The 22,554-nt window shown below is 38.3% G+C and overlaps 1 protein-coding gene across 9 annotated transcripts in view; it reads right to left on the bottom strand.

Annotated features, from left to right (window-relative positions):
* NEO1 (neogenin 1) overlaps positions 1–22,554 on the bottom strand; it is a 240,133-nt gene that overhangs the window by 44,438 nt on the left and 173,141 nt on the right. For 6 of the 9 annotated variants that reach the window (XM_073877334.1, XM_073877342.1, XM_073877340.1 and 3 more), the window contains 4 exons: positions 15,502–15,721; positions 9,452–9,606; positions 6,848–6,996; positions 6,140–6,278 (listed from right to left, as the gene is read on the bottom strand). In XM_073877334.1, the coding sequence (XP_073733435.1) occupies positions 6,140–6,278; positions 6,848–6,996; positions 9,452–9,606; positions 15,502–15,721 (663 nt within the window). The remainder of the gene's footprint in view (positions 1–6,139; positions 6,279–6,847; positions 6,997–9,451; positions 9,607–15,501; positions 15,722–22,554) is intronic. The other 3 variants (XM_073877341.1, XM_073877337.1, XM_073877339.1) reach the window with 1 other exon arrangement.

Below are 22,554 nucleotides of genomic sequence, written 5' to 3'. Positions count from 1 at the left end.
GCAGTTTGTTTCCTGAGATTAAGAATTCCTCATATCAGTGAGGTCATATGATACATGTCTTTCTCTGACTGACTTATTTCACTCAGAATAACACCCTCCAGTTCCATCCACATAATTGCAAATGGCAAGATCTCATTCCTTTTGATGGCTGCATAATATTCCATTGTGTATATATACCACATCTTCTTTATCCGTTCATCTGTCGATGGACATCTTGGCTCTTTCCACAGTTTGGCTATTGTGGACATTGCTGCTATAAACACTGGGGTGCACATACCCCTTCGGATCCCTACATTTGTATCTTTGGGGTAAATACCCAGTAGTGCAATTGCTGGATCATATGGTAGCTCTATTTTCAACTGTTTGAGGAACCTCCATACTGTTTTCCAGAGTGGCTGCACCAGCTTGCATTCCCACCAACAGTGTAGGAGGGTTCCCCTTTCTCCCCACCCTCGCCAACATCTGTCGTTTCCTGACTTGTTAATTTTAGTCATTCTGACTGGTGTGAGGTGGTATCTCATTGAACCTTCAACATACTCTTTTGAATATTCTTGTTGATGGCATATCTTTATCTTGGGGAAGAGACACAAATTTTCTGGAAACAAATCTAATGAATATGGCAAGTATATGTATTAGGTAATGCTGTTATGAGTCCAAAATATAAGGTACATAAATCAGTGAGCTCTGTATTCCTGTGGGGTTCCTAAACTGGTTTTGAAGACAATTCACAAGGAGAATAAAGAGATATTTACCATGACAGCTTCGGTAAAGGGACCATCTGGCTTTCCAAGGCAATTTTTATAGCAGAGAACACTCATTTCAGTATGAGAAGTTTGGGACTATTGGTTAAACAAATAGCTGCATAACTTTAGTTCCTCACACATGAGAACACAAGACAAGGCTATCTCAAATTTTATGATCCACACACCTTCCAGCATCCCTCTTTGCAGTAACTATAGCAAGCAAAAAGAATTTAAGTAAACCTGATTAATTTCCTCTCCACTCACAAAATGTTGACTTTAACTCTTTTCTCCTAGTCCATCCATGGAAACTTCTCTCTCCCTTTCTCTGACATTTGGTGACCAAATATATGACTAAGTGCCCACTGCACTATATGCTTCTGGAGGACAGAGACTATGTCTTGCTCAATGTTCTATCTTGTGCTAACAAAGAACATCAGGCTTCAGCCCAGAGATTCAGGAATGGAAGTTGTGGAGTGGGACTTATGCAACTGTGTTTTGAAAAAAAAGTCTATGAATGGTTCCAATCATCTCCTTGTTAAGAGCCTCTGACTTAGCTGCAGAGGCAGCCGACAGAGGCTGCTGCTGGTGTGTTCATCGTCTTCATCATCATGGCTAAGATTGCTGCATGCTCCTACATGGCAGGTCCTTAATCCTTACAATTCCACAAAGGAGTTTCTATAACTATTCCCATTTTATTTTATTTATTTTTTTTAAATGTTTGTAAAACAATTTCATAATAGATTTTTTAAAATTTTATTATGTTAATCACCATACATCATTAGGTTTTGATGTAGTGTTCCATGATTCATTGTTTGCATATAACACCCAGTGCTCCATTCAGTACATGCCCTCTTCAGTACCCATCACCAGGCTAGCCCATCCCCCACCCCCTCCCTTCTGGAACCCTCAGTGTGTTTCTCAGAGTCCACAGTCTAACCCATTTTACAGATGAAAAAACTACAAAGGAGGTTCAGGGCAGTGAACCTGACTGAGCTATGTGTTTCAGCTAATGTAGGAACCAAGATTTGTCTTACTCCACAGAGCTGCCCCTAACCACCATGCTAAGACACATTCAGTTCCCATGACAGGCACTGTAGTCAGCATGCCAACCCACTTACTACAATTAAAACTGGTTCATGTGTAGATTTAAAAACTTACATGAAACATTTTTTCCCTCAACTTTTCTCAAAAGTTGGCCAAATGCCTTATGTAGTTGGCTAACCAAACTACAGTTTATATTTATTTTTCCTAACTTTTTATCCTGAAAAATGTCAAGGACACAGAAAAGAGTGGCAAGAATAAGACAATGACTTCTACATATTCTCTTCCTGGATTCACAAATTGTTGATGTCCTGGCACACCTGCTTTTATTTCCCTCACTATATTTAGACATACATATTTATACATCTACATACTATTTCGGAATCATCTGTGAAATAGCTGAAGTCATCATCATACTTCATTCCTGAATACTATAGTACATATCTCCTAAAACAAGAATGTTCTCCAACAAAACTATAATAAACAACCACATTCAGAAAATTTAATCTTAACACAAAATATTATTTAGAAATCAGCTGCATTTCTATATATTAGTAAGTAGCAGAAAGATAAATTAAGAAAACAATCCCATTTACAACTGTAGCAAAAACAATAAAATACATAGGAATAAACTTAACCAAGGAGGTGAAAGACCTGTACTCTTGAAACTATAAAACACTGATGAGAGAAAATGAAGATGAAACAAACAAATGGAAAGACATTCCATGATCATGGATTGGAAGAACAAATATTGTTAAAATGTCCATATAACCCTAAGTAAGCTACAGATTTAATGCAATACCTATCAAAATACTGACATCATTTTTCATGGAATTAGAACAAATAATCCTAAAATTTGTGTGGAGCCATAAAATATACTGAAGAGCCAAAGCAATCTTGAAAAAGAAGAACAAAACTGCCAGTATCACAGTCCCAGACTTCAAGATATACTACAAAGCTGGAGTAATCAAAACAGTATGGTATTGGCACAGAAATAGACACATAGATCAATGGAACAGAACAGAGAGCCCAAAAATAAACCCACAATTATATGGTCAATTAATCTTCAACAAAGGAGGCAAGAATATGCAATGGGAAAAAAACAGTCTTCAACTTCCCAAATGGTTTTGGGAAAACTGGAGAGCAACATGCAAAAGAACGAAACTGGACCACTTTCTTACACCAATACAAAAATAAACCCAAAAGATTAAAGACCTAAATGTGAGACCCGAAGCCATAAAAATCTTAGAAGAGAGCAAAGGCAATAATTTCTGACATCGGTCATAGTAATACTTTTATTATGTTATGTTAGTCACCACACAGTACATCAGTTTTTGTTGTAGCGTTCCATGACTCATTGTTTGTGTATAACACCCAGTGCTCCATGCAATACGTTTTTCTAGATACGTCTCCTGAGGCAGCGGAAACAAAAGTGAAAATATTGGGCCTACATCAAAATAAAAACTTCTGTACAGCAAAGGAAACATTCAACAAAACTAAAAGGTAACCTACTGAATGGGAAAAGATATTTGCAAATGACATATTTGATGAAGGTTTAGTATCCAAAATATATAAAGAATTTATACAACTCAACACCAAAAAAACAAATAACCCATTTAAAAAATGGGCAGAAGACATTAACAGACATTTCTCTAAAGACATACAGATGGCCAACAGACACATGAAAAGATGCTCAATACCACTAATCATGAGGGAAATACAAATCAAAACCACAATGAGATACCACCTCACACCTGTCAGAATGGCTAAAATGAAAACCATAAGAAACAACTGTTGACAAGGATGTGGAGAAAAGGGCGCCTGGGTGGCTCAGTTGGTTAAGCGACTGCCTTCGGCTCAGGTCATGATCCTGGAGTCCCGGGATCGAGTCCCACATCGGCCTCCCTGCTCAGCAGGGAGTCTGCTTCTCCCTCTGACCCTCTTCCCTCTCGTGCTTTCTATCTCTCATTCTCTCTCAAATAAATAAATAAAATCTTTAAAAAAAAAAAAAGGATGTGGAGAAAAGAATACCTGTGCACTCTTGATGAGAATGCAAACTGGTATAGCCACTGGGGAAAACAGCATGGAGGTTCCTCAAAAAGTTAAAAATAGAACTACCATATGATCTAGTAATTTCACTACTGGGTATTTACCCAAAGAATAAGAAAACATTAATTCAAAAAGATATATGCACCCCTATGTTTACTGCAGCATTATTTATAATAGCCAAACCATGGAAGCATCCCAAGTGTCTACAGATAGATCAATGGATAAAGATGTAGTATGTATACACACCACCCTCCCACACACACAATGGAATGTTACTCAACCATAAAAAAGAATGAAATCTTGCTATCTGCAACAACATGGATGAATCTAGAGAGTACAATGCTAAGTGAAATAAATCAGAGAAAGACAAATACTATATGATTTCACTCATATGTTAAATTGAGAAACAAATGAACAAAGAAAGAGACAAACAAACAAAAAAACCACTGACTCTTAAATATTAAGAACAAACTGGTGGTTGCCAGAGGGGAGATGTGGGGGATGGGTGAAATAGGTGATGGGGATTAAGAGTACACTTATCATGATGAGCACTGAGCAATGTACGGAAGTACTGAATCACTATACTGTGCACCTGAAACTAATATAACACTGTATGGTAACTATATTGGAATTAAAATTTTTTAAATGTCAAAAAAATTTTAAAAATTATGTACCATAACTAATAACATATCTAATATTTAAAATTGCATAACAGTACATCTACCGAACATTAAGTAATACTGTCCTTGATAGCTAATTTTACTCCCAGATCTAGAAGCCAAAGATAATACACGTTTTACATCATTTCATGTGTCTTTTTCTTTAACTTAGATTCTAGAATAATAATTCCCCATTTTTTCTCTGAATAGTCCTTTTACTTTTTTTATTGCCCCCCCCCACTGGTTTTCTTTCATGAGATTAATATTTTTTAAGAAGTCAGGCCAGTTTATTTATTTTTTTATAGAACTTCCCTGTTAGACATACCCAAACTGAGGAAAATTCTACAAACAGGCCTAAATTCTTGAAAAATATTATGACTTTTAGGAAACTATATATATATATATACTTATTAACTGCAACAAACACAGTTATTTTCTGTTCTATTATAATAATATTTTTTAAAACATGCTGGTCTTAAAGATACAAATGTAGTGATCCGAAGGGGCACCTGCACCCCAGTGTTTATAGCAGCAATGTCCACAATAGCCATACTATGGAAAGATGTCTATCGACAGATGAATGGATAAAGATGTGATACATACATACATATATATATATATATATATAAAGATGTGATATATATATAAAGAAGATGTGATACACACACACACACACACACACACACACACACTGGAATATTACTCAGCCATCAATAAAATGAAATCTTGCCATTTGCAATGACATGGATGGAACCAGAGGGTATTATGTGAAGTGAAATAAGCCAACCAGAGAAAGACAATTATCATATGATTTCACTCACATGTGGAATTTAAGAAACAAAACAGAGGAGCAAAGGGGAAGGGAGGGAAAGTAAAACAAGATGAAATCAGAGAGGGAGACAAACCATAAGAGACTCTTATCATAGGAAACAAACTGAGGGTTGCTGGAGGGGAGGGAGGCAGGGGGATGGAGTAACTAGATGATGGGTATTAAGGAGGGCACGTGATGTAATGAGCACTAGGTGATATATAAGACTGATGAATCACTGAACTCTACCTCTGAAACTAATACTATATGTTAATTAATTTAATTTAAATTTAAAAAATAGTAAAAAAATAAAAATTCAAATTAAAAATGCCAGTCTTGACCTACTCAATCCCCTTGGCAAGCTTTGAAAAATATTGCTCTAGGTCATGGTTACATGAATATAACTTAGCTTAGAAATTCAGTCACAGGTAAGAAATGAAACTGTCACAAAATACTGAGGAATTAAAAAGAGCTATCTGGTGTACAAATATGATTGCTAAACAGAACAAAGCCAGCCTTCCATCAGCCCTGGAATGGTTTGTGTTATGAACAAACAACATTTATTTATACAAAAGCCCCTCCTAAAAATAAAAACATGAGAAACTATTCAGTACCAGGCACTACAAGTTCTACCCTCTCTCAGTAAATCTTTTAAACCCAATGAAATTGGTATTATCTACATTTTATGCATAAAAAGAAGCATGCTCAGACATGTTAAGGAACTAAAGTCCAGGAAAGGGGTAGAACTGGGATTTGAACTAAACCTTCTTGATATCAAAGCCCATGACCTTACCAGGGCCTCCAAGCATGGTATGTGTTCCAAAGGAAGAAAGACTCACCATCTGACAACGTTCGAACAGCAACATCTTGTGTGGAGACTCCAGGACCATGTTTGTTGTAAGCCACCACTCGGAAACTATACTCTGTGTATTTTTTCAACCCATTAATGGTATGGAAGTGACTTGAAACATCAACATCCTGGAATAAAACAAAACAATTTACACGTATACAACTCAAGCCAAAAAAAAATGTTGCAAAATAAAGAATTAACTACACAAATTTTGCATGTGATACAATGCAGATTTTTATCCCTTTTACAAAATACTACTTAACAATCAAAGCAGATTAATCAGAAACACTGGCGATTAACAGAGAAATACTGCTTGATGTTTAGTGACCCCTCCTGATAAAAACTACAGAATATAACTTGGTACAAAGAAATAGAGTCTGCTGACTTTTCATTTCCTATATTTCTAGACAAGCAAGTATTGAGTTTTGGGACTATATTTCAACTCTACTATTCCAATCAATCGATTGAAAAATGGCTTTGGGGCGCCTAGGTGGCACAGTCGGTTAAGCATCTGACTCTTGGTTTTGGCTCAGGTTGTGATCTCAGGGTCCTGGGATGGAGGCCCGTGTCAGGATCCATGCTGGGTATGGAGCCTGCTTAAGATTCTCTCTCTCCTTCTTCCTCTGCTCCTCCTGCTTATTCTTCCTCTCTCTCTCTAAAATAAATAAATCTTACCAAAAAAGTCTTCATCTTTTACCTGTTCTTTATCAGTCCCTTTTTCCATGTAGTACAATTTGTAATTCTGAATTTCCCCATTGCCAGACAATGGTGTTTCCCAGGTGACAGTGATGGAAGTAGGTGAAGCTGCATATGCTCGGATGTTAGGTGCTGGGCCAGGGAGCTGAACTAGAAAGAAAATTTTGAGACAGCAAGATATGAATGAAATTTACTGCACTCCTCAATCACCATTCTCAGCAATAACGTCATAATGGCCATGTTTTTAAAAACAATAAAAACTGAGAAAACAACTGATTTGATTGAAGTAGTTTTAGGATAGTATATAAGTAAATGCATTTCCCTTTTTAGACTCAAATTATAACCAAAAATTATCTGTTAAGTATCTCAAATGTATTCAAAGGAAAAAATAAACATTGCGGAATTTTTTTTGTGGTTTATAAAATCCTAGTTTTTCAGCAGGACTGCAGCACATAAAAGCAGCCATCACAAAAAGAGAGTCTTCAGGGGATTAAAGAGTATACTTATCCTGATGAGCACTGAGTAATGTATAGAATTGTTGAATTGCTCTATTGTACACCTGAAACTAATATAATACTGTATGCTAGTTATACTGGAATTAAAGTAAAAAACTTTAAAAAAAGAAAGAGCCTTCTTCTGCCCAACATTGGAGATGTGGTGATGGACGGAGTCCCAGCCCACAAAGAATTCCCAGTCTAGAGGGAACTCAGACATATAAATAGTTGCAAAAGTCACAAGTGCCTACAGATTTCATAATGACTAATGAAAACAAAAAGAGAATACACAACTCTGCTTTGAAAGGGGGGTGTGTAGGCAAGGGGAAGACTTCTGGAGAGCCAGAAGGAACAGCTTCCTCAGATACCAAGGGAAAAATTACTGCAGTCAATGGGGAGGATATGTGAGAAGACGGTATAATGGGGTTCAAGCGAATGCTGAATGAATGTGGGAGGGAGAATGCTGAGGAGGAGGACACAGCTGGATAGTGAGGAGCTTCTCATGTGCTGCCGTGGAGCCTGCCTCATCTCTTGGAGGAGTTAGATAATTACTGAAAAATTATGAGCAGGAACATGACATGATACGATCAGATGTGTGTTTAGAAAGGACATGTAAATGTATGCATGGAAGAAAAACAGTAAGCAAATAAGACTAAAGAATAATGATTTTTAAAATAGCTACCATTTATTGAATGCTTACAATGAGTCCAGGTTAAAGTGCTTTACCTGTATTTAAATTATGTCTTATTTAATCCTTGCACTAACCCACATGAGAGGGACACTATTATCATCCCTATTTACAGATGAGGTTGAGAGGCTAAGACCTGCTCCCACATGACAGACAGTCAGTGAGTGGTCGAGCCAGGAGCTGCACACTTTCTGATTCTAACAAGTGGACTCAAGCAGACCAGTGAGAAGATTATTACGACGCCCTCCATGGGATGTATGTGACTGGAAGACAGTCCAGCTCTAACTCCTACAACAGCTCCCGTACCTCTTTATTACATTCTTTTCATCTGACTGATGAACTTGTGACAAGTTCCAGCCCCAATTTATACACAAATTCCAGAGGTTGCCTATGCCCACACTTTGGTAGACATTCTATATTTAAAAACAATTTCTCTGGTGCCGGTGTTTCTGTAACAGAATCCATTAGATTTAAGGAACAGGAAAAAAAAAAACCTGGCAAAATGTAAAACAAACAACGTTTCTTAAATAACAGTACCACAGCTTGACAGTTTTGCTACCAAAGTAGAGAAACCTGAATGTGGTTATTCTGACAGTTGTTTGCTTTATTTAGTCATGAATCATGGTTATTCACTTAATGTTAAGAGCATTTTTTTGTGCAGCCTGACAGGTGGGATTTGTCACACTTCTGCTGCTACAGGAAACTTTCCTCTAAGTTATTAAAGGAGAAGGAAAACAAAACAATCCCCCGGTTCCCTTGAAATAACTTTCAATATATTCATTGGATACACATAAGCAAATATGATCCTAAAAAGGCACTAAGAAATTCTTTCATTTCACCTGCACAGTGGCATAATAAATGGAAAAAATTTTAAGTTGGTTTGTTCAGCTAAGTATGTAAAATATTTTCTGAGGGCTGACTTCAACACTTGCACTTCTCCTGCCACAGGCTGAATACCTCCAGATGAAGTACAAATCTCTTTCCATTAATTTGTCTTTTGCCAAAACATGTTATAGCCACTTTCCATCCCTGAAATACCCTCAAGAGAATCAGGTTCCATCTACATCAGTCTCTTTCTTCTAATCAAACTCCTTGAAGAAATGATTGTGCTGCCTACTTTCCTTAGAATTACAGAGGTACAATATCAGATAGGTGAGGTCACAGGGAAAGAGTCTACAAGGCATCTGAACCAGGTCTTAAAGAATCAATAAAATCTGAGTGTGTATCAGCAGAGTCCTATTGCCTTACACTGTTTGCCACTGTTTGGTGTGAATTACTTTGATCTCCTCTAACTAATTCATAAGGTCCTCGATGGCAAGGAACTGGTACCTTCTGCACTGTTATGGTACATGAGGCTACATGGAAGGCAGACCTTCCTATGGTCTACATACAGGTAGGGCTGACAGATAGGTGGAAGACTTACCCTCAGGCTGTGTTTCTACTCGGAGTGGAGCTGAACTCTCTCCGGAGCCATGTTTATTTTGAGCCATAACTCTAAAGATGTACACAGTCGCTGGCATTAGGTTTTGAATGGTTACCTGCATTTCTCCTGGGCGACTGGTATTCTCAACACGTTCCCTTTGGGCAAAGAGGGGTGTGGAAAGAAACAGCATCGATTAGGAATACTTCTAGAATGTGCAGTTTCATTTTCATTGCAATTCCTATAGATAAATGCCATATCAAAATCTTAACTCTTGACTCCAGGAAACAAACTGAGGGTTGTCCATAATTATACTCAGTCCACTGTACATACTATAATAAAAACCAGTTTATATTACACAAGAGTTTTCAACAAATATTGTGGAAGAATTAATTTGTTTTAGACAAATAGCTGGCCTTAAAGGATTGTCGATCATGTAAGGAGAGGTCTGTATCTATCCTGACAGAGTAATAAAAAGGTCCAAAACCACTCTGTGGACAAAATTACTTGAAATTACATAATTTGTTGAATTAAAATTCTTACTTTAAGATATTGGTAATTTTCTCTGAAATCACAGATTAAAATTTTAGTTCTACATGACCTTATGCAGATTTGCCTGATTGTATGTGAACATTTACATCTCAGAGATTTAAGTGTTTTTCAGTAGTCTCCTATAGTTTTTAAAACTACCTTATTTTAATTTAAAACAAACCAACAGAACTCACATCATCTTCATAGAGAGTGCCTGTCTGTATATAACGTTAGGTCCGCCAGAGCAGGTTAACTATAGCAACAAAAGCTATTGCTCAAGGATACTTGAGATACTGACAGGTATCTTCTCTTGAGCTAACCCTCTAAATCACAAGATTTAAAAGGAGGCTATCAGCTGATTTCTTACACTCTGAAGTTTGACAGTTGCTCTGATCACAATTGATCACTATCTAAAAGAAAGTATGGGGTTTTACACATCACCCAACTACAAGCTCCATGTGAGAGCACAGATTAGGTCTGTTTTGCTCACTGTACCTAACAGTTTAAGCAAAAAGTTGAAACTATCTTGAGAAGGATAGTTGGGGGGAGCGCTATTTTACTTTAAATAAACGTGATTGTCTCAATCACGTTCCCATATTACAGAAGAACTTAGCAGAATGCTCATACGTGGAAGCAGCATCACAGATATGTGCAGAATGCATGAATGGAAATTTGCTTTCTATGTAAACTTTGTATAGTAATAATATCATATACATTTTTTGTTCATTTCTGTGTGAAAGGAAAAAAAACAGGAGAAATGAGTGAAGGGAACGAAAAACTTAGAACAAATTTCTACAGAAACACTACAATTAAAAAAATCAGTAATACATATGATTCCTTAAGATGAAAGAATAATTAGCCAGTACTGCAAAAGCTTTAACTCTAGATCAGTCTGAGGTCCCAGAACCAGGTGCCTGTCTAGAAAAAAACTTTTGACTTCAGGACAAGATCGAGGGTGGGTTACAATTCTCATAAATGGGTGAGGTTGCAATGGAACTTAGGTTAGTATGTGTAACTAAGAGTCAAAGGAGAAAGGAAAAGGTACATTTTATATTAAGACAGTGCTGGGCTAGGCAGTAAGAGCTCTAATTCTGGTTTTGGCAAGCTCACTAATTCTTTCTGAGCCAGATAGTAAATATTTACAGGCTAAGAGACGAAATGGAAAATATTAAGTAGTTACTTATAATACCCATTAAAATGTAACCACACTTGAAAACACAAAAAAATATTCTTAGCTCCTGGGTCATAAAAATAACAAGTCTGATTTGGCCCAGGGTCCATAGCTTGCCAATTCCTGGGCTCAACTAAGATACCTGAGGCTTCGTCCATCTCTAAAATGTTATTAACTTCTGGAATAACTTACTCTGCATTTTACATTTAGTGGCTAATATCAGAAAAGTACTATTTACACTAAAAAAGAATGAACATTTCATAGTTGAAAAGGCAGAGGAAGGACCCTTTGAAATCTCAAGAAACTCAAGCACCCAAAAGAATTATCTCACGACCAAGACACACTGTGCCATCTGGTGGCTGATTTTTCAAGTGCAGGAAGTAGTGGGATTTGTAAATGCAGGTAGTGGCTTCCATCCTCACACTGAATTCTTATTCTAAGTCTGTGATGAAAAGTTACTACCCTCATTTTTTTAGATGAGAAAACCTAAGCTTATAAAGGTTAAATAAATTCTGTTTACAAAACAAGCAGGATCTAGTCTTCTGACTTAGTGTTCTTTTTACTCCTTCATGGCTTGTATTCAGAAATCATTAACTTCATTCACAAATGAAATGACAAAAACATGAGTCTCCAAGAATCTTCCTTTGAAATATTCCCTAGATTTATTCTGTTCACTTCAAGTCACTGCTCTCACCTTCGTCCAGGCCATATCCACCACATGCCTAGATTAAGTAGATTTGTCTCTCTGACTTCATCTCTTCTCTTCTCTTTACGTAGTGCTCATAAAAAACTATTTAATAAAATCACAGTGCACACTTGCTCAGTAGTCTAAAATGGTCCCTTCTTAACTGATTATGTCCAAATTCTTACTGGCATTATGACATTTGGCTCCAAACTTCCACTTTATTTATAATCTCTTACTAATTCCTACCAGAACTCTGGGCCAGTTAAGCTTTCTTACTTTCCCATCCATCAAACACCAGACACGCAAATTAAATTGGATCCTCCTTGCACCTCCTCTTCCTTTATATATACTTGTCTTGTCTTCCTGCCTGACAATTTAATTTTAAATTGAAGTGACAGAATCTCATTAAAAACAAAAGTATATATAGTTTTAAAAAATCCAAAAGTCCCAGTTTTTCTCTCTCCTCAAAACCTGTCCTCCCTGACACCTAACTGTGGCACATACTGACCTGTATCTTACCAGATCTCTTCATGTCAGGTTTTCTCAACCTTAGCACTACTGAGCTTTTGGGTGGGATAATTCTTTGTTGTAAGGGGTTGTCCTGTACACTGCAGGACGTTTATCAGCATCTGTGGCTTCTACTCATTGGATGACAGTAAGCATCCTCTCTCATCTGAGGTTTAATAACAAAAATGTCACCAGACATGGCCAAATGTCCACTTAGGGATGGAGGCAAACTGTCGCTGGCTGAGAATCACTGCTCTGGGCATTTACATGCACATCAAAATACAGAGATATGTCATTAAAAAATTCCTGTATCACAGTTCATATGGATATACATATGTTAATTACATGCCCATTCCTCCATCAATGGGCACTTACTTTCCTTTTTTCATTCTTACAAATAATGTTACAATAAACATTTTTATGAGTGCCCTATGCATATGTATATCTGTTATCTATAGAACATCTAGAAGTGTAATTGTTGGATTGATGGGTATGTGCATTAAAAAGGTAAAAAAAATTCTGCCAAATCACCTTCTCCAAGGGCCGCTCTTACACTGCCACCAAAAGCCTAGAGCGGATTTCTTCCCAGCATTTTAACTTGCTTAACACTATATATTATCAACTTAAAGTTTTTGCCAGCCTTGTACATGAAAAATAGTTTCACTTTTTGTATTATTTTGTATTTCCCAGGCCGCGGGCAATGGCAAAAACATTTTTTAACTTTAATGGGCCTTCCATTAATTTCTGCTAATCATCTACTTGTACCATTTGCCTCTTGGGATATTTGTCTTTTACTTATGATTTGTAGGAGCTCTTTATATAGATTGGATAGCAATACAATGTTTTATAAATGGTAACAAATTTTTTCCCAGCTCATCACTTGATAGTTTGATTTTGTTTATGGTATTTTATCACATGGAATTTTACACTGTTATATAATAAACTTTGTCGATCTCTCCTGTTTTGGCTTCTGGATTTCCTGTCTTCTGTTAAAAGGCCTTTCACACTCAAGTGATAAAATATACTTTCTTCTAATACATTTATGAACTTTAAAATCTCTTAATCCATCTATAATTTATTGTTATACATGACATAAGACAGAGCTATAACTTCCATTCTCTCCACCAAATGGAGTTAATTATCTCAACATGATTTCTTGAATAAGCTATTATTTCTCCATTGATTGAAATGAATTTATTCATTTAACAAGTAATTATTTGGTGCTATTATATGTCAGGCCCTGTTCCGGGTGCCGGCAATACTGTATCGAATAAGGCAGACATAAGAAATAGGTTATTGGAAGAGATGATTTCAGCGTGTTAAGTGTTCTGAAAACAAAACAAAAGCAAAAAAACCCACCAAAACAAAACAAAACCCAAAACAGGGTGACGTGATAGCAGTGGTATTCTGGTAAATTTTAATAACCAGCTCTGGTTTGTAGTACTCGTCCCAGTCAATACTTGTGCCATGCCCTGTTTTGAGCTACAAAGTCATCATCGGGTCTGCAAAATTTCCTGAAACTTTAATCACTGCCTTTGGAACAAACTGGCTCCAGAACACCATGTGTGATAGGGCCGAAGCGGGCTAAGTTGGGGGGTATTCATGGAAGGCCTACGGAGGTATCATCTGAAGATGACAGATATGAAGCCAGCAACAGTTGTTTGTGAGGGAAATGCACTCTTGGTAGAAGGAACAGCAAGGGCAAAGGACCTAGAGTGGAAAGAAGTTGGTTATTCTGAGGAATTACTAAGTGTTTTTTCCTTTTGTGAAATACTACAAAATTAGCAGTGAGATGTGAAAGATTATTGGAGACATTTTAACACAGATGCCATTTGGTAGTAATGTCTTGCCTTTCTGTGTGTAGAACTATGTTTCTTTATCTTTATAATTCCCAAAACATCTGGTACAATGTTCAGAAAAACATTATTCTATGGGTAGCTCCATTTAAATGGCTCAATGAAGTCACACAGACTTCTCAAGAGGGTTAAATCAAGCAGTTTTGATGAAGGTTCCTATCCTTGTGGAACTTGACGATCTAGTTATTAAATACAAAGTGTATCAGATGTAAGCACCCTGGTAGAGACATAAGCTTTATTTCATGTGTGAGGGCCCTACCAAAACAGATATTTTAGCTTTCTTATTTTGGTATGAATGAAGAAATCTACTTGGCAATGCTAAGAATACATAGCACGTGGCATGGTTCCTCCCAAAGGTTTTATAATCGGGTTGGGAAAACAACACAAATACACATAAAACAGCAGAAGAGTAAAAACTTATAGCAGCAAGAGATCATGTGTTATCATAGTTAAGTGCCAATATTAGTGGCACGACCACATATAAGAGAAAGGCTGTATATGCTGAAAAAGGTGGAGAAAACTGCATGAGGGCTTCCTGGGGCTTCATCGGAGCCACGAAGGACGAACTGACTTTAGCTTCAGTTGGGAAAGGGGGAAGCGACTGAAGAGAATACACTGGAAGAAAGGTGGCACAGAATGGGAATCAGACTGGCTTCATGAGAAAGGGAGTTAAACTGGGAGGAGAGACAAGGAAGGTTGGACAGATACAATAAAGCTGGACTCTGAGTAAAGTGGCTGGGGGATTCTGCACAACCTCCCACAAGCAGTGAAGAAGCAATGTGAGCTCCTGAAAGAGGTGGAGATAGAGAGGAACTTAATGAAAATGCGGTTAGGAAAATCAGCTACTAACTACTCTTGTGTCATCAAGGAGATCCCCCGGGAGCTTTCAGCAGCCCACTTCCACATATGGGTGCAGGCAAATATTCATTTAAGATTACTTCTATAAATTAAGTCTACCTTAATTTCTAGAATCTGTATGTTCTAAGTAAGTCATGTCTATAGGCTGTGCTGACTGAACCTTATGAAAAAAGAGGAACCCTAGTTATATTTTAATACTTCCACCTAAATAGCTCTATCTACCCTCTCCCCAAGTCATTCCAGAGAGGCAGGAAAGAATATCAGGACTTCAGTCTGACTGGGATAAATTTTAATGACCTAAAATTGGGAATTATGCATATTAGTGATCATATTTTCTGGACCAAAAATTGGTATAGATTCTGCACAACAAAGAGCCAGGGTGAGCATGACTGGCCTGGGATAGACCAAGATGCAACCAACTGGCTCCAGACATATGGACACTTACCTAGCAATCCCCTCCTTGGTGTAGAAGACAGAGTAGGTAAGGTTGTCTCCATGGGGATCTGAGGCAGGTGTCCGCCACGTCAATTTGATGAAGCGGGTAGAGACCAGGGAGGCCACGACATCCCGAGGAGCTGAAGGCAGTGGTCCCGTTGTGGCTGGTGCTAGATGGTCAGTAGTGGCACTGGTCAGTGAAGTGGGAGGTAATGTTGGGATGGCAACATCTTGTCATGTGCAAACATTGGGGAATATGAAGGGCAAACCACGACGGTTTTAAAAAAGAGAACAGAAAAAACAAAAAACAAAAAAGAAATAAACAAAACCACGATGGGAAATAAAATAAAATGAATGAACATAAAAAAGGCCATTAAACTGAAGGCTAACATGCAGGCCAGGGTTAACTACTGAACTAATGGGCACCATTCAGACACATCACTGTAGAGCAAGCAGACTTTCTGGTCACTATAACGGTTGTGGGCAAGGGACAGGGAGGGTGACGGCTGAGAATAAAACATCTCACAGAAGGACACAGCAGTGACCAAGTAGTTTTCTTTAATTCTGAAAGCAGCATGCAACATCAGTCAAACTTTGCACACAGAAGTTTCACCTATGATAAAACCTCAGTACTTTGAGCTACTTTATCACATATGGAATAACATGTGTAGCATGGATGAGCCTAGCTGCTCTGGGCCTAGGCCCAGGCTTGTCATGACCTCACTGCAGAGCTAGTGTCTTCAGCTCTGCAGGAGACTCGACACGTCTTTAACTTTCGTCTAATAATAAACTCTGCTCTCTGTAATTCGGCAATACCCAGGCAAGTTAAACAACCTTCCTCACTTTACTAATATTTTACTTGCTATCTTTTTCAATTCATTTAACTACAACAATATAAAAACATGAATCAAAAACGTCAAAACCATAAAAACACAATACTTAGGTAGCTTATCTGTTTGTTACAGTGCTCTCTGCGTATATTACCATGGCTTGCGGACTCAGGGACTGGATGGGGTAGATGACGCGGTGGCAAGTCAAAGCTCTGCTCATCGAAAGTCTCTGTTTGTACCCTTGTAGTCATCGGTGACTTTATTACTCCTTAAGGCAGTCCATGCTGTTGTTGGACACTTCTGATTTTCCTAATATCAAACTGAAAATCTCCTGCATCTTGGGGCCAGAAAGTATAAGTATAATCTCACAATTTTTAACTAAAGGAGTTCATCTGAGTTGTGTCATAACCTTAGTGGGAAAATTAGTGGAGGAGAGGCAGAGAGGAAAACATGAAAATTCTGGACCTAATTTTCAATGAAATGGTAGGTCAACAACCTCCAGGAAAGGCCTGTGAACTGCAAGAGAATCTTAAAGTAAGGCAGTCAAGTAACTATGCCAGAGTAAGTTCTCTAAGGGAAAGTACAGAGAAGATGAACCTAAAGTCACTGCTTAGGTGGGGGAGGGGCAAGAGTCACCCAGCAGCTACCGTCTCTACATGGCACTCTGGCTCTTCATGCGGACTCTTCATATTTCCATCTTCTATGTAGAGACTGACATTTAAAAGGGCTAAATCGCTCATCCTAGGTCACGGACAGTAAATGATGTAGTGTTAAAACCAACTTTGGTTTTTAGTTTAAGCCAAGAGGAGTTCTACTCCTGCTGTACCACTTGCCAACTGTGTCATCACGGGCAACTCATTTACCCTGTCTTTTGCTCTCCTTATGAGAAAGTACTTTGAAGAGTACAGAGTGCCATCAGAATGTAAGACTATGAAGTCACAGCCACAGTCCCAGAAGATACAAGTCCACACTCCACTGATGCAAGTGTCCACATTGTAGGAAAGTTATATCTGAACGGCCTGTAAGGTCTGACATTCTTATCCCTGATGCTTCAACAGATGTGCTGCCTCAGAGTACATATCTCTCCTTCACAGCTTTCAGAGTTCTTTTTCATATACTGTGTCAGTTTATTCACACAACAACCTCATGAGGTAGAATGGAAATGACAGGATTGGAGGCTGGGGGGAAGGTCAGAAAGGAGTCGAGGACTCCCACGTTTCTGGCTTGGGAGAATGGGTGGTGGGTGGTGTCATTCAAGGAGAACGGCAATATTAAGAGACTAGAGACTGAGGGACAGATGGCAAATCTGCTTCTGAACATGCTGTGTCCAGAATAATGATCCAACATCCGCCAGAGAAATGTGTAAGAAGCAACCAAAAATATGAATCTCTGATTATTGTAAAGTCACTAAAAAACCCTTAGTGGGAAATGGTTCGAAGAGTAGCCTGAACAGAGTCTTGCTTTGTTACCTCATTTCTCTGCCCATCCAGAAACACACTAAGTAAAAGCTGCTTCCAAGTCTGACCCGATTCACTAAGCTAAATTTTTCCCAACTATCTGCTGGCTGGAGAGGAGAGGAAATTTGTAATGTAAGAGGCAGTAGCGCATACTGGAAAAAGCCCAGGATTTCCAGTACAAAGACCTTGTGTTCAAAACCTGACTCTGCCACTTCTTAATAATGTGAAGTTGGGCAAGTCACTTAGTCTCTCTGATCTCAGTGACCTTGTCTATAAACTGGAAATGCTCCCTACCAGTAGCACCACAATTAGCTTGAATGGGTGACAAACGGAAGGAGGTAAGTATAAAGACAACCAGGAAGGGAATGTAAGCAGGAAGGACCAGGGCACAGAAGTAATGGGTGATAACTGAAAGAATCGTCAGACAGGGAAACTTCAATTAGCCTCTGGAACTTCTAGAGCACACATCTGTAAGTTTTTAATGGCATCCAGCGCTTCCCATGTATATTTTTCACGTTCACGCTCAATCATGCTAACCTATAAGCTCCTGGAAGACAAAATCTGTATCTGCTTCATCTTGGTATCACTCATTGTGCCTGTGTATACTTTAGGTAATAAATGTGTATTTACTGAATTAATAAATGGAAGAAAATTCAGGGATACTGTTAGTGCAATGGAGACAGTGTTGCTACAATCTCATCACACACAGTATTTTAATCGTTCTAGCTGATTCAAAGTACATACAAATAACATTTTTATAATTATGTTATATAAGCATTTGCTTTGCAACTGTATTTTATCAGTTATACCTAGAATAAAAGTATAAGTAACGCCAGGCTATCGTAAATGATTCCTAGTTAACTATGGGAAAAATCCATGTCTATTCCTTTTTTTTTTTTTTAAGATTTTATTTATTTATTTGACAGAGACAGCAAGAGAGGGAACACAAGCAGGGGGAGTGGGAGAGGGAGAAGCAGGCTTCCCGCTGAGCAGGGAGCCTGATGAGGGGGGCTCAATCCCAGGACCTTGGGATCATGACCTGAGCCGAAGGCAGACGCTTAACGACTGAGCCACCCAGGTGCCCCAATCCATGTCCATTCTGGTCCTAGTGTTTCACACCCACTTTCCCCAAGTTGGTTCTTTTTCTGCTGTTCCATGTTCTAGTTGGGCGGGTAAGGGAAGAGTCTTACGTGATCCCAGAGAATCAAACAGGCAATGATGTTACACCAGGATCAACAGCAAATGATGGAGATTGGCACTTCAGACTTCTAGCATGATGGTTTGAGGACATCAACAGATGCTCTTCCCAAAAAAAACAAGTATAAAGCTGCACAAAACTGTCAAAGACTGGAAACTGGCCAAAGGCATACAACAAACCAAGAAGCATTTATTTGTGAAAATCACCACAGTTCAGGTGAAACCAGCGTGTGTTGGTTTCCTCCTGTGTGTGCTCCAAGCTCCCCAGCTCTGCTGGGAAAATCACCACAGTTCAGGTGAAACCAGCGTGTGTTGGTTTCCTCCTGTGTGTGCTCCAAGCTCCCCAGCTCTGCTGGAGTACTTGTTCAACAGAGCCAGGCAGGCCCTGGAAGCCGGTGGCCCTGCAGCTGCTGCTGTCAGAGGGGCTCATGTGATGTGGAGTACTACTGGAGCGGTAATCCTGGTGGCAAGCGAAGAGGAAGGGCCAGCGTCTCGGCCAGTCCGAGGCTGTGATCTTTTCCCGGAGCAAAGAGTGGACGATAGACTAGCAGGATTTAACAGGGAGTTTGAGAAAGTGAAAAACACTAAGAAGGCTCAATAAGCTCTCCACATGCCCCAGGAAGACTGAAAGCCGTGAGTATGTGCGGCAGAGCCAGCAGTAGGTCCAGGGGACCCACATATCCCTGGCCAGTGGAACCTACGTGTGTATTCAGAGGACCAGTGAGAGACCCCGTGGAAAGCAAGAGCTGAGGCAGACTAAAAAATGATCTCAAGTTTGAATGCATGCCTCAAAACACACCAGACCCAGCAGCTGAGAGTGGGAGGCTTACTGTCTTGAGGTGTTTGAGCACAACTTCTGACTGATGTTTGTGCATACAGACACAAGGGTTACCCCTAGAAAGCCAGGCTTAAGAATAAAAACAAAATGAAAAACAAAAGCTAAGAAGAAACATCAGTGGTTGCACAGGGGGGGAAGATGGATGCCAAGGATTTAGTCCAGGCAAGTTCACTACACAAACAAAACAAGAACAGTTCTGGGGGAGGGGAGGAGGAATCAGAACCCACAGCTGCTGCAGTATGCTATCCAAAATACCCAATATTCAACAAAAAATGAAGACACATGCAAAGAAATTAAGTGTGACTTATACTCAGAGGTTAATATAAAAAATGCAGTCAATACAAAAGGTCTCAGGGGGTCCTTGGATATTAGATTTAACAAAGATTTCAAAGCAGCTGTTAAAAATATGTTCAAAGAACTAAAGAAAACTGTCAGAAACTATGCAGGGTCTGAGATTTACCTTACTTATGAGCTAACAAGACAGGCTATTACTGTTTCATGGGCGCTGGCAGAAACACAAGTCTTGCATCAGAGACAAAACTTTATTACTCGGGGCAATGGCAATAGCTAGAGCTTCTTGTTTGTTTTCATCAGTTCCCCATGCCTCCCAAGCCCCACAAAGGCAATGTAAAGGACCCAGGATGGATGCATACACATGCAGCAGGTTGTTAGAGGAGAAGAACCCTGAGTTTGAAGAATTTACCACTTCTATAGCAAGCCCCAGACAAAGAACCGGCCTGCTGTGGATATCTGATTTCATTCTGTTGTGATCAGGCACATACTTTGTATGGTTGCAGTCTTTTAAAATTTCCTGAGACTTGTTTTATGTCCCAGCATATGGTATATCCTAGAGATTATTTTGTATGTGCCTGAAAAAAATCTGTATCTGTAGTTGTTGGGTGGAGATTCTATAATATCAGTTAGGCCAAGGTGGTTGTTAGAGTTAAGTTTTCTATCCTTTTAACTTTTTCTAATTATTTTAATCTGTTTTTGAGAGAATATTAAAATTTCCAATTATCACTGAATTGTATATCTTTTCTTTGAATATATCGATTATAAATACATATACATCTAATAACAGAGCACCCAAATATGTGAATTCAAAGAAATATGGGGAAACCCCAAATTTTTGGAAATCAAACAACCCACTTCTAAGTAACCCAAGGATCAAAAAAGAAATCACAAGAAAAACTTCAAAAAAATATCTTTAACTGAATGACAAACACAACAAATTAAAAATTATGGGATGCAGCTAAAACAGTGCCTAAAGGGAAATTTAAATACCTTTATCAAAAGAAAAGTCTCACATGAATTACCCAATCTCCTACTTAGTGAAGAGTATAATCTTTTTTTTTCTTTTTTTAAGATTTTTATTTATCTATTTATTTGACAGAGAGAGATAGCGAGAGCAGGAACACAAGCAGGGGGAGTGGGAAAGGGAGAAGCAGGTTTCCCGCTGAGCAAGGAGCCCGATGCAGGGCTCGATCCCAGGACTCTGGGATCATGACCTGAGCCGAAGGCAGACACTTAATGACTGAGCCACCCAGGCGCCCCAAGAGTATAGATCTTAAGCATTCTCATACACACACACAAAGTAACCCTGTAAGGTGATGGGTGTTTTAATTAACTTGTTAACTTGACTGTGGGAACCCTTTCACACCATATACATATATCAAATCATTATGTTGTACACTTTAAATATCTTACCATTTATTTGTCAATCATACCTCAATAAAACTGGGAAAAATTAAATTGAATAATATTTTAGCCAAGTTGTAAAAAAAAGACACAAGACTAAGAAATTAATAGAAGACATAAGTTACCTAAATCAAGACTCAAAGGGACAATATGACCAACCATATAGATTGGTAAATTACAAAGTAAAATTATGAACAAATTTATGCTAATAAATCAGATAACTCAAAGAAAATAGAAAAATTCCTTGAAAGACAAAAATTACCAAACCTACTTACAAAGAAACACAAGATATGGGTAGAACTCTAACAAACAGAGACATTTAACCAGTAATCAAAAAACTTGCCACACAGACAAGTCACAGATAGCTTCACTGGTAAATGATATCAAATATTTAAAAAAAGAAGTAATACTAATCCTTGACAACTCTTTCAGAAAACAGAAGAGAAATACTTCCTGCTCATTCTGTGAGGCCAATATTACTCTAATACCAAAGCCAAAGGAAAAGAAACTACAGATAAATATCCTCATGATCACAGATCCAAAACTCTTAATGAAATACTAGCAAACCATATTTGGTAACACATTAGAAGGGTTATACATCATGACCAAGTAGGATTTATCATAGGAATCCAAGACTAGTTTAATATCCAAAAATCAATGTAATATACAATAGAGAAAAAAGGAATAACTGATCACCTTAGCAGATGCAGAAACAGCATTTGACAAAATCAAACACCTACCTATTCATGATAAAAACTCTCAACATACTAGGAATAGAAGCGAAGTTCCTCATCCTGAAAAACCAACAGTGAAAATTACACTAAATGGTTAAAAAGTAAATGATTTTCCCCTAAGGTTGGATACAAGACAAGGGTGTCAGCTCTCATTTCTTACAGTAAGCATTGTACTTAAAAGTTCTAACCAATGCAGGAAGACAAGAAAAAGAGACAAAGTAAATAAAGATTAGAAAGGAAGAAGGAATGTTGTTTTTCTTTGTGGATAACCTAATTGTGTCTGTGTAGAAAACTCTAATGAATCTACAA

Source organism: Callorhinus ursinus, unplaced genomic scaffold (assembly GCF_003265705.2).
Source record: "Callorhinus ursinus isolate GAN/ISIS: 27379988/994484 unplaced genomic scaffold, GSC_fseal_2.0 scaffold25, whole genome shotgun sequence".
Classification (NCBI taxonomy): Eukaryota; Metazoa; Chordata; class Mammalia; order Carnivora; family Otariidae; genus Callorhinus; species Callorhinus ursinus.
The sequence above is the reverse complement of the archived record's forward strand: the minus strand, read 5'-3'. Positions and strand labels throughout refer to the sequence as shown.